Here is a 13,161-nt window from a genome sequence, read left to right on the forward strand (position 1 = left end):
TTTTCAAATCAGGCCTCAGGCATTTTCTGACTCTATGACTCTAAAGTCACTTCATGAACTCTGTGCCTCAGTTTCCTCATTCGTAAAATGGGGATATTAATAACACCTACCTTTCAGGGTCAATGTGAGGGTCAAATGAGATAACATATGCAAAGTAATTTGCAAAATTTAAGGCACTTAAATAAGTGCACTATATAGCCACTATATAAATGCTAGCTATTAGCTATGATTTCATAATCTTAGCTATTTTAGTAGAAAAAATATATAATATTCTCTCATATATGTTATTACCTAAGAAAGGGCTATTGCCCTAATTAAGTAAAGCAAAAAAGAGTAAACTGGAAAATTCAATTATATACTTTTATTAATTTCTATAAAACTTTAAGACAGTCCCCCTCCTCTTGCTGGTAGTTATACTCAACTTTTTAAAAAGAGAAAGGGGCCACTCAAAAAGTTATACTGAAAAAAAAAATCTGGTTCAATATTAAAAATGGTCACAGAGACAGTAACAAATATTAACGAGCTTTTGACATTTCTAACACTAGACCTGAGTGATGTTTATACAGTATATAACATTAACAACAAATAATAAATCAACTGACACTTGCATGGTAAATGAAATGAAAATGAGACTTAAAACATTATTCAATGATTATTTCTAATATATCACTAGTTTATAGATTTAGAGCTGAAGAGACCTTAGAGATCATCTAGTTCATTCTACAGATTAGGAGGCCCACAGATGTTCAGCAATTTGCACAGTATTCTGAGATATTACCTTAAAATAAAATCTATCACATACCCTTATGTGCTCAAATAAGTATTCATAACTACATTTAAAATGAATGATAGAAGAAATGTTCTTTTCAACGAGTTTTATAGTCATATGTGTGTGTGTAAATGGTTATTAACCAAGTCTTGCTTGACAAAGCAATTTTTAAAAACATTACACCAAATATTTTTTTAAAACATCACCACCCTGTTAATACTAACAAATTTATTAATTTCGATATCTGTTTCTTTAAAGAAAGCTGAAATGTACACAAGGCAGGAAGGAAGTTTAACAGGTCATCAAAGAAATAACTGGTTTTAGCCTTCTTAAAACAAATTTATCTTGCTCAGCTAATATTTCACTCGCATTGCACAGCCATTTGCTACAAAACAAAAAGAAATATAACACTAATAGGCTTTCAGTAAAATGTGTAAGTTCCTGTTTTGAGAAGTGTCAACATTTCTATGAAACCAAAGTACAAAAAAAAAACCACCTCTGCTAAATCCCAGGTGCCCCTTAATTTCACAGCCTCCACTTGACACCAGCGTGGCCCTTCCAACCAGGAATCAGGTCCTCCATGGCTTCCTTCCTCCCTCTTGCTCTCCCCCAAGTTCTACCGTTAAAAGGGCGAAAGGACAAGCGGCCACCCGTCACCCCCAGCTCTGTCCCCGCTAGAGTGCGTGGGTCTCGAGGGCCCATCCCTCCCCAACCCCCCATCGCCACCAGGGTCGAGGCTGCCGGGATCGCAAGCCACGGGGCGGCGCAGGAGCGGTGGCGGTGGCCCCGACTCTCCTCCGACGTTCTCCTGGGCCCAACGCCCCAGACCCCCCAGCCCTCCTCAGCCCCTCACCCCGGCCCCGGGGACCAGCCGCCGGCCGCCTTCCACGGCTCTGAGGCCGACCGGGAAACCCCACGTCTTCATGAGAAGGAAACCCTTCGCCCTCTCTCCCATTTCCAAACCACCAACAGTACGAGAGGTGGGAGAAGAACTGGGCCGGAGAGCAAAAAAAAGTGAAGAAAACCGGCACGAAAACAGACCTGTGGAGACCGCCATCTTCTCCTGCAAGCCGGGACTTCTGCCGCCCTGCACGCGCCCCGCCGCGTCATGCGGCGTCACTTCCGGGCGCGCGCGCGCCGCAGCCTGCCCTGCCGGCCCCCACCCCCTTACCCCGCCGCCCCCAGGGTTCCAACTGACTCGAATGAGGCGGATCCGACAGCTTCCCTCCTCCCGGCTCTGGGCTCCCCTTCGACTCCCCGCAGCATTTACCCGTCGCCTTCCCGGTGCGGGTGAGATGACCTTCCCCGGGTTTTGGGACTGGTTCTTATCAATTCGTATCTTTACCCTGTGGAAGCCTCGGCCACCATCCCACTTCCGATACCCCACCCCCAACGGCCGAGATTCGTTAACGTCCCCAGGTGGGGGGGAGGGGAAGGGAGACAGAGAAGATGCAGAGCCTGAAGGCGAGCCCACCCTCCCCCCAGCCAAGCTTAGCTGCTGCCCAGACCGGGGATGGGGGGGGAGGGGAGGGGATACAAAGAACCCAAGGGAACTCAGACCCCACCACCGCCCCCCGAAGCCGAGCTTGGCGGATGCCCGGAGGGGGAGGGGCGAGGAGATACAAAGGAACCCGTGGGAACGGCGGGTCCTAGGGGCTAGAGGAAGCCCAGAAAGCTGGAGAGGGGGAAAGGCTTGCGCCCCATGTAGGGGAGCCCCTTAACTTTTACCTAACTGATAAGGAAGAATAGCTTTTTCTACCTAGTTGTATGGCGTCAAGGAGAGAGGGGGAAAAGGGCGCCCAGCCACCTGGAGCGCAACCAGGGATGCTGCTGCTTCTTAAGAGTTAAAGTCCCAAGACACACAGGTTGCTTTGGGAGGTGGTGTGTTGGTATCTAATCCTAAATACGCTTTAGAGGCACGTGCCTGACCCTTTAGTGCTCCGCACAAAAGTCCTAAATCTTGTCCTGTTGATAGTATTTGTATCTGCCCTTCACAATCTGAAAATTAAGACGCTAGATTATTAAATGTAGCTATAACTTTTTTTTAAAGGTTCTTACCATACTGCAGTATCTGATGCTTTTTTAAAAAATTTTTTTAATCTGATTTTTTTTAACAACTACAGCTTCTACCTAAAGATCGGAATCCTTGTTTAAAGTCCCTCTTTTAGCATGTTGCGCCCCAGTCGTCCCTGATTTTCTACCCAAATACATCGTAATGATCATAACTCCAAAAGTATCACTTAACACGTATGTAATCACTTATGTATGTTGTGTTATAGTTGGTGCCTTATCCCACTACTAGAAAGTAAGTTTTGCGAGGGCAAAGATGGTGTCTTATCCAATAACTCAGTATTTTCCACTAGCATCTATCACAGTGGATTGTACATAAATGTTTAAATGAAGAATGAATAAGTCATTCTTGGTGAAATTGTATTGCCTTAGTATATATTCTTCTAATTCTGCTTTCTTCTCACTACATCTCTTATGTCTTCCCATAATTTTTAGTATTATTCATATTTGTTGCAATGATATTCTGTTATGCTAATATATGCCACAATTTATTCCGCTATTTCTCAATGATTGAATCTTTATGCCCAGTTTTCATTACTAGAGTAAATAAAGCTTCTATGGATATCATTAAAAAAATTGTATTGTCTTTTAACATAGGCTAATTATTATTAAACTTTCAGTTTCATAGAATCTTAACCAACAAACCAAATGCTGATTCTGAAATTCCTGTATCATTATTATTCACCTATTCATCAACACTGAAATTCCTTTATCTGATAATCTTTGGTCCTTCCACCTTTTCCTCAGAGTTACAACCTCAATCCAGTTCTTTATGGTCACTTGACCTCCAGTCCCTTCATCTGACCTCCAATCACTCCACTTCTCACTTCTTCCCCATGCCTTCATCCTTGCATTGACTACTTTCACCTCTGCTCTCTTGTCTTGATCCTTTGGTAAACCATTTCAACTCTACACTGTCCTTTTCTCTCCAGACCTTTTCCTTTCTCCTTTCTTGCCCTGCCAGGTCTTAGCCTTGAAATACTGCCCCCCTTCACTTCTACTTATGTGCTGTTGAACAAAGCTGGACACTGACCACCTTGCTATGGATACTGTTATCTCCTGGGTCTAGGCATTTTCAGTTGATATTCTCTGTGCCTGGAATTCTCTCCCTCCTCCTATCTGCCTCCTGGCTTCCTTCTATTCCCAGATAAAAACCCACCTTCTACTGGTAGCCTTTCCATATCCCCTTAATGATAGTGCCTTTCCTCCAGTGATTATCTCCACATATATCTTGGTGGTAGATTATGGTTGCCTGTTGTCTCGCCATTAGTCTCTGAGCTCCTTCAGAGCCACAACTGTTTTTTGCCCTTTTTTTCTATATCTAGAACTTAACATATTGCCTGGCACATAATAAGTACTTAATAAATACCTTTTAACTTGACTAATGTCCTTCACAGGCTATATATGTAGAGACCCAGTTGACTCTCTATTCTTAAATACCCCAGTTAGGGCCACTTAACACTCACTTAGAGACTTAGCTCTAAACCACCCTTTGAAACCTATCTAGCTAAATAGACTCTGTACAGAAGGGGAAAAAAGGCCTTCTGAATCTATAATTCAAATGGTTTGATCTCAGATAGCTTACTTGATGTGATTCTAAGTTTATAAAACACTTTCCTCATTCACAGAGTAAATGGTATAACTTATTACAAATGAAAAGTCTGGAGAAACATAGTTTCTGGATAATTAATAATCTATTAATTTTAGCTAGCAAATAATTAATAGATTGAGGTCAGTGGCTTTCTCATGTAAACCAAAGACCACCCCCAGAACATTAAATGCTTAAAAAAGCCTTTGGAAAAGGGGTGTGTACCTGAGGGTAGAAATCAACTCTGGTTAACAATCAATGAGGGGGGTGGACATATTAAAGAAGAGGTGGGCAAAAAGTCTTCAGCTCCTCCTGCTGACAAAGTGACCTGATCATGAAACTGGGCTGCCTCCATCAATCTGGACAAAAGAATCTATCTCTACCCAGACTACTCTGGCTGGTTTTCCCTTTCATGAACTGGTACTCAAATCCAAGTTTCCTCACTCCCAATTCCAATGATTTTTCTATCATACCACACTGCATCTCTTCAGCCTTGTTACTATTTCTGTGCTAAACTTTTAGCCAAGCTGTAGTACTTGGACCTTCTTTATTTTCAGCAAACTCCTTATCTCATACCTCAGCTCCAGTAATCACATAGTCTGTATATGTCCCTGATGCCTAGGTTCTTGTTTAGGGATCCTGTTTTTTACAGTAATTCCTCCAGCAGTAGGACCAGATGAAATATAGAATCTCAGAGGCACACAGAAGCCATTGTTGGCAGGGGTATTTAAGATGTGGGAAGATCTGTTCCCAGGTAGCTAAGTATGCTTGCCACATTCTTGGTACCTCAAGGTAGGTTGAGTGTATTCCAGAGTGAAGGTTAGACCCAGGTAATCCTCTAGAGTTCGATGAGAAGGGTAATTCTAGCTTTCTAGAAGTTTCTCTTAAGTGAGTGTTTCTACACTTCTCCAGAAACTCAACTAGCATGGAACAGCTAGAGAATTGTGTATTGGAGATATCTTTCTGGATTTCTCATGGCAGCATTTGGTATCATTCCTAGTGGTATGCCAGTCCAGTAGGGTTTGAGGCTGTGACAAAGCCATTTATATATAGCCCAGATTGAATTTTGTTTTATTAATTTATTTTTATTTATTAACAATCACTTCCATAAGCTTTTGAGTTTTAAATTCTTCCCCTCCCCCAAGACGGCCTGTGATCTGATATAGGGTATACATATACATTTCTGTTAAACATTTTCACATTAGTGAAGGAAGGATTAGAACCAATAGGAGGAACCACAAGAAAGAGAAAACAAAATAAAACAGAAAAAAAAAATAAATAGTGTACTTCGATCTGCATTCAAACTCCATAGTTCTTTCTTTGAATGTGGATAGCATTTTCCATCATGAGGCCTTTGGAGATGTCTTAGATCCTTGCATTGCTGAGAAGGGCTAAATCTGTCAAAGTTAGTCATCTAGCAGTGTGGCTGTTACTGTGTACAATTTTCTTCTGGTTCTTCTCACTTCACTAAGCATCAGTCCATACAAGTCTTTCCAGGTTTATCTGAAGTCCACCCACTCATCATTTCTTATAGCACGATAGTATTCCATTACATTCATATACCACAGCTTGTTCAGCAATTCCCCAATTGATGGGCATTCTCTCAATTTCCAATTCTTTGCCACCACAAAAAGAGCTGCTATATATATTTTTGTACGTGTGGGTCCCTTTCCCATTTGTATGATCTCTTTGGGATACAGCCCTAGAAGTGCTATTGCTGAGTCAAGGGGTATGCACATTTTTATAGCTCTTTGGGCATAATTCCAAATTGCTCTCCAAAATGGTTGGATCATTTCACAACTCCACCAACAATGCATTAGTATTCCAGTTTTCCCACATCTTTTCCAACATTTATAATTTTCCTGTTTTGTCATATTGGCCAACCAGACTGAACTTTTGATCTGGTGATTGTTTTGACACTCTGCCCCATCACTATAAAGTTGAGTTTGAGAGCCCTAGATATATAACAGGGTGGAGAAATACTCAATGGCCATATAGATCTTTTTTGAAATAAAAAATACATATTGTTAATAGCCACTTTAAAAGTTTATATCAGCAAAAAATGTATCAAGTACCTACTTTGTCCAAGAAGCTACTAGGTGCCCAGAATGGAGAGATACAAAGTTCAAATTCTATAATAATCAAAAACTAGCAAGTAAAAACTTTAAGGCACCACCTTACACATATCAAATTGACAAAGATAGATAAAAATAATTGTTTTAAAAAGTGTCTTCAAGGAAGACAGGTACTCTATTATATTGTTGGCAAGCTTTTTGAGGAATACTCTGTAGCATAAAATAGTCACAAAGTTGATCATGACCTTTGGCCCACTAGTCCCCTTGCTAGGTCTACAAAGGATCAGTCAGTTTTAGAGAAGAGATAACTGGGAAAGTCCAACACTACCATTTTATAGATAAGGAAACTGAGGCCTTCAAAGGCTAAGTAATTTGTACAAGGTAGTAAGTAGCAAAAACAAGAATTGAACCAAAGTCTGTTACTAAATCAAGTGCCAGTTATTTTTTTCCTTGCAAACAACAAATTAGATGATCTCTAGGATTACGCCTCTCTAAAAGTCTGTGATAGGGAACCAAGATGGCAGAGTAGGGACCCAGCTGAACTGTCCCAACATTCCCCTCCAAATAACTTTAACATTTCAAATCAAATTTTGGAGTAGGAGAACCAACAAAAAGTCGAAGGGAAACATTTTTCCAGCCTAAGACAACTTAAGAGGTCCATAGGGAGAGGTCTGTAACACTACAGTGGGCAAAGGCCAAAGCAGGTAGGAGCATCAGCTGTGGGGCTTTGAGGAAGCTGGAGCTTTGGAAGTTCTCCATCCAGAGATGGTAAGGGGGTTGGACAACTGGGGAGAAAGAGATTACAGAAGACCCTTTGCTGGCACTGGGTGCAGGTGGTGCTTATTAGCAACTCTAATGCCCATACTCAGTTCTAGGTTGCAATTGGAAGGGGAGGAGTACTTGTGGTCAGTTATAAGGGAACAGTTTCAGGGTCAAAAAGAGGCAGAAGACAGTCCTTGCCCTCAAGGAATTTACAGTCTAATAGAGAATCTGTTCAATGCAGGCTTTTCGCTGGTTCTTTTAATATTTCTAGATACTGTTGTGTCAGATAAGCTATTCATCTGTTATCCTTCACTTTTACTACATGACAGACATAACTTCTCCAGTCAAATGTGTCTTTTATGACATCTTTTACACCACTTTTAACATCTAAGTAATTGTTGGTTAAATACTGAAGCTTACTATGAGAAGCAACAAGGTGTACTTAGAGTGCAGGACATAGAGTCTGAAAGACTTGGATTCAGATACCACCACTGATACTTATTGTTTGACCATTAAATAAGTTTTTATTATTTTGTTAAGATATGTATTGTTATTTCAACAAAAATGTATGTAGTTAAAATATCAATTGAAAATTAGCTCATGGAGGGCAAGGACCTTTTCATTTTTGTGTTTACAACCCTAGCACCTAAGCACAAAATATAAATTTAATGTTAATTGAATTCAATTGTGTTGAATTTTAAGGCCATATTTAGCATTTTACTCAATACTTTATGTGTGTTAAGAATGAAACTAGTTTAATAGTTTTTTGTTGATGATGATGATGATGATATTTTATGAATGTATGTATGCTTTGAAGGGTGCTATCAGCAAATTAGGGAGCATGGAAAAATGTACCTGTCACATCAATGGATAAGGGAAGAGTTTATGAACAAGCAAAAGATGGAGAGGATGGCAGGAAGTAAAATAGATAGTTTTTATTACATAAAATTAAAAAGTTTCTGCACAAACAAAATTAATGCATCCAAAATTAGAAGGAAAATGGGAAATTAGGGGGATTTTACAGTAAATTTCTCTAATAAAGGCCTTTTTTCTCAAATATATGAGGAACTAAGCCAAATTTGTAAAAATGCAAATCAATTTCCCAATTGATAAATAGTCAAAGGATATAAATAGGCAGTTTCCAGAAGAATAAATCAAGGCCATCAATAGTCACATTAAAAAATGCTCTAATCACTATTGATTAGAGAAATGCAAATTAAAACAACCCTGAGATACTACCACACACCTTTATATCATATTGGCTAACATAACAGAAAAGGAAAATGACAGATGCTGAAGAGGGTATGGAAAGATTGGGGCAAAAATTGGTAGAGTTGTGAACTGAGCCATTCTGGAGAACAATTTGAAAGGCTATAAAACTTTGCCTACCCTTTGACCCAGCAATGTAACTACTAGGTCTGTATCCCAGAAAGATCACAGAAAAAGGAAAAGGACCTATCGGAACAAAAATATAACAGCTCTTTTTGTGGTGACAAAGAATTGGAAATTGAGGGGATGCCCATCACTTGGGGGAAATGGTTAAGCCAGCTGTGGTGGAATACTATTATGCAATAAGAAATGACAAGCAGAATGATTTCAGAAAAACCTGGGAAGACTTATATGAACTGATGCAGAGTGAAGTGAGCAGAACCAGGAGATCATTGTGCACAGCAACAGCAATGTTGTAATGATGATTAACTGTGAAAGACTTAACTACTCTGATCAAGACAGTGATCCAAGACAGTTCCAAAGGATGCATGATGAAAAATGCTATCTACCTCCAAAGAGAGAACTGATGAACTCTGAGTGGAGATTGAAGCATACTTTTTAAACTTTATTTTTCATGGGCTTGTGTATGTGTTTTCTTTTGTAACATGGCTAATATGGAAAATTTTTTTTATGATTTCACATGTATAATCAATATATTAAGCTTGCCTTCTCAATGGGTGGGAAGGAGCAGGAGGGAGAAAGAAAATTTGGAACTCAAAATTTTTAAAAATTAATGTTAAAAAATGTTTATGTGTAATTGGGAAATATTTAATGAAACAGCATATATTTTAAAAGTCCCTTCTTTTTAATATATGTACATACATACATACATATACATAAATTTGTGTATACATATGTGTATATGCCTTCTGAGTCACCTCTTTGCTCTTCACGAATGGATATATTCAATACCTTCTACCTACCTATCTGTACTTCTAACAACTTTGTCTCTTGTTAAACTACCCTGAGGCTTCATCCTTCTGTCTAGACTACCCCTAATTGTCTATTACTAGGACATTCCAAAGGTCTTCATAAGTTGCTTCTGTTTTCTTATATCCCACTCACTTCTCACCTATTTGTAATCTGGTTTCATTCCTCAACAGCAGCTTAAAATTCTCTTTCCAAAATGAGCAACAATCTTTTCATTGCTAAATCTTCTTCTTCCCTCTCCCCTTTCTTCCAGAGTCTCTAGGCCATAATTTGAAAGCCATTTTTTTCTCAGTGCAAATAGTTCCAAGCCAGACAAATTGATTCAAGTTACCATTACATGTCAAAGTGTCCTTGTTTTATTTTGGTTTATTACTGAAGTGACATATTCTGTGCTAAAATAACATTAGTGAAATGAAATATAATTTCATTGAAATATGCTGTATGATTGTGAGTGTTGAAGTCCCTTTGTTGAACTCTCATACATTGTATATTTGTGTATTGAATGAATAGTTGCCATAGTAATTCAGTTATGGGAGAACTGGAACAGGTAGGCTTTGATCCTTAATGAAGATCTTTGGTTGGAGACATATCGATTGGGATAATGACAATTATGATTTTGAAAAGACCATACCATGCTGTGGACACTTTGGGGCAGTGTCACATACTGAATTAGTCATTCTGTAAAGAAGACGGAGTGGTAGTTGTATTGTGTGAATAGTCTTAAAATGGGTCATTTAGGCTTCTTAGAAACTAGTTAGTAAACCCTGGACTGCCAAGAAGGAGCTAATGAACAAGTCCAAAGCTTTAATGATGAAAGGACAATGTAAGGGATCTGCTGAGGAAAGCAATACCATCCTTAACATGTTGTAACATGGCCACAACTTTTTCTGCAGCTGGTAACACAGTGGCAAGTAGCAGCAGCCAGGTATTACCTGGTACACCATCAGTAAAGATGGTCCCAATGGCAGATCCTTAGCCTACCAATACTTTTACAAAGGACTGTAGGACTCTGTGAAAATCTATTGTATTTTCACTTAACCTCATTGCCTAGCCAAAAACAAAATCTATTGTATTTTTCCCAGGGGTATCCATGAGTTCTGTCCATAAGTGAACATTAAGGACAGTATTCCAAAATGGTGGTCAAAGAGAGAGGGTGGAAGAGTCATAAACTTGAACTCGTGTTCGAGACATCTGTTGTACAAGAATACTGGAAGATAAATTAGTAAGTAGAACCACCTCTCCTGAAGGGTGAAGATTTTGGGACAAGATCAAGGCAGCCTGTTTTGAAAGCAGCACCAATTTTGTGCAGCCAAAGGAGCCAGGGTGTTTTGTGCTACAAACAGTGAGGTAGCTGAGTATGGGCAAGTTGTATGCACTAAAGAGAAGAATACAGAATAAGTTTGTCAGAAACTTAATAATTAATAAATGTTGATCGAAGGTACCACCTCACACCCATCAAATTAGCTAACATGGCAGAAAAGAAAAAAAACATGCTAGATAGGGAGTGGGAAAATAGGTATACTAATGTAATTGTACTGTTGGTGGATCTATAAACTGGTCTATCTATTCTGAAGAATAATTTGGAACTATACCTAAAAGGCTTTAAAACTATTCATATCCTTTGACCCAGAAATGCTGCTACTAGGTCTGTGTTCTAAAGAGATCAAAGCAAAAAGAAAAGGAATCATATATACAAAAATATTTATAGTGGCTCTTTTTGTGCTGGCAAAAAAAAAAAAAGGAAATTAAGGAGATGCCCATCAATTGGGGAATGGCTGAACAAGCTGTGGTATATGATTGTGATGGAATACTGTTGTACTGTAAGAAATGACAAAGAAGAAGGTTTCAGAAAAACGTGGGAAGACTTACATGAACTAATGCAGAGTGAAGTGAGCAGAATCAGGAGAAGATTGTACAGAGAGTGAGTGCAAAGGATTGTTGTTATGCCAAGCTCAGGGCACAGCTTTCTTGCTGGGTCTTTCTGGCTCTGGAAAACAAGGTGTCTCCTAAAAGTAAAAAGAGAAGGGTGGACTTGGATCCTAATATTTCCCCCTTTTGGTCAAAGGGAGGGGATCTGAAAGAACCCCTCACCTTCTAACCAATAAAGGAGAGGCAGGTATAAGCCAAGAGGCCATAAGAGGCCAATTGGGCCAGGACAAGGCATCTAGTTAAGGGCAGCTTCGGAAGCTTAGGGGTTAAGATGGCAAATCTAACAATTAGGCCGTCCCCCTTAGCCATGATGGAATGGCTTTTTTTATCCCAGGAGGACAGTTCCATTGGGGAACCTGTTGGAGACGTGTCTGCTAGGTATCATTGAGAAACTTCCAATAGGGAATCAAGGTCTTGGTGGTTGGGCACATAACAAAAGGGAAGAGGGGAAAAAAAAGGAGAGTATACTCAGCATTCATCCAGAATCTTGGCACAGCTGTCTCATCTAGGTGTTGGCTGCTTCTGGGTCTGTATTAGATGAACCTTAAGGTCCCTGGAGGGTTCTGCCATTCACTCAGGATCGGGGGCTTTCTTCAGATGATCCAGGAGTCCGTACCCACAATTTGACAGCTGTGGGAGTAGTCAGAAGGACCTGGTAGGGGCTCTTAGAAACAACAATTGATTGATCACTATGGGGCCAGTTTTCAAATAAGACATATAAATTGCTTGAGGTGTACAGTTGTGAGAAAACTCCTTGCATCAGTCTTTGGATCTATGTTTCTGGTCAGCATAACAAAGGTCCTTGGTAAAGAGTCTCTAAAGAGCACATGGAGATGGTTCAGTTTCCCAGCCATGCAGGGCTAGGTTCAAACAGTGCAATAAAGTTTTTCATAAATTCACAATTATAAATTCAAAATCGTAACAGCCAAAATTTTTCAAATGAAAACTCAGTATTTTAGTAAACAGTGTTATCATTATCATCATCTGTTTTATAATAAAATATGCCTTATTAAATACTGAAGTTTTCAAATATTTACATTTACATCCTTTTAAAAGCCCAGTGCATAGTCTAACAGTATCCAATTAAAAGGGAAGTTTTGTCTAACAGCATCTCTGTTACAATGGTCTCTCAGATTTCACAAGAGAACTTAAAATACAATAATAACACAAACAATATCATATATTTAAAACTTGAAACAAAATTTCATGAGACAACCATTCAGCCAATTGCATTTCCAGATTATCCCATATAAAAACATCATTAATCTTATTACCTTTGGCATTTTTAAACCCACTTTAGATTTGTAACAATTAGATTTAATTAAAGAAATGCAGTAATATAGTACTTAGCTTGCACCTGTCACTTTACAATCATTTTATCATTTTGATCCTCACAACAACCGTGGGAAGTGGGTACCATTGTTACAGATCAGGAAACTGGGGCAGAGGTAAGATAACTTGCTTGAGATTACACAGGTAACAAATTTCTGCAACCGGAATGTAATTCAAGTTTCCCTATATTTTTCTAGCATTTTCTTTTAATACCTGTATTTGGACACCTGATTTTAGATGAGAGGGGTTAACAGGGTAAGAGGGAGAAGGTCTCTACATTGGGGGAGGGGAGGGGAAGTCATCACAGGAGATCTTTGGTTTAAACAATCTTTTCTCTTTTCATGGTCAAGGAAGGGTTAACAAGAGGTGGCTATATAGTGCTAACCTTACACCTATCCTCACTCTGGGATCACTTCTAAACTAGCTACTTTCCTTCA

The 13,161-nt window shown here is 39.4% G+C and overlaps 1 protein-coding gene and 1 long non-coding RNA gene across 3 annotated transcripts in view; one reads left to right on the forward strand and one right to left on the reverse strand.

Annotated features, from left to right (window-relative positions):
* Nucleotides 1-1,894, reverse strand: part of UBE2V2 (ubiquitin conjugating enzyme E2 V2) — a 52,880-nt gene extending 50,986 nt beyond the window's left edge. The window contains exon 1 of one of the 2 annotated variants that reach the window (XM_078153425.1): nucleotides 1,811-1,894. In XM_078153425.1, coding sequence (XP_078009551.1) covers nucleotides 1,811-1,879 — 69 coding nt within the window. In that variant the 5' untranslated portion in view covers nucleotides 1,880-1,894. The remainder of the gene's footprint in view (nucleotides 1-1,810) is intronic. The other variant, XM_020992491.2, reaches the window with a different exon arrangement.
* Nucleotides 1,895-1,917: 23 nt separating this feature from the next.
* On the forward strand, nucleotides 1,918-12,406 carry LOC144456978 (uncharacterized). The gene is made up of 2 exons (XR_013486226.1): nucleotides 1,918-2,059; nucleotides 2,893-12,406. It is a non-coding gene; the product is annotated as an uncharacterized LOC144456978 (long non-coding RNA).
* Nucleotides 12,407-13,161: the final 755 nt, after the last annotated feature.

This window comes from Phascolarctos cinereus, unplaced genomic scaffold (assembly GCF_003287225.1).
Source record: "Phascolarctos cinereus isolate Bilbo 61053 unplaced genomic scaffold, phaCin_HiC Scaffold_4;HRSCAF=312, whole genome shotgun sequence".
NCBI lineage: Eukaryota > Metazoa > Chordata > Mammalia > Diprotodontia > Phascolarctidae > Phascolarctos > Phascolarctos cinereus.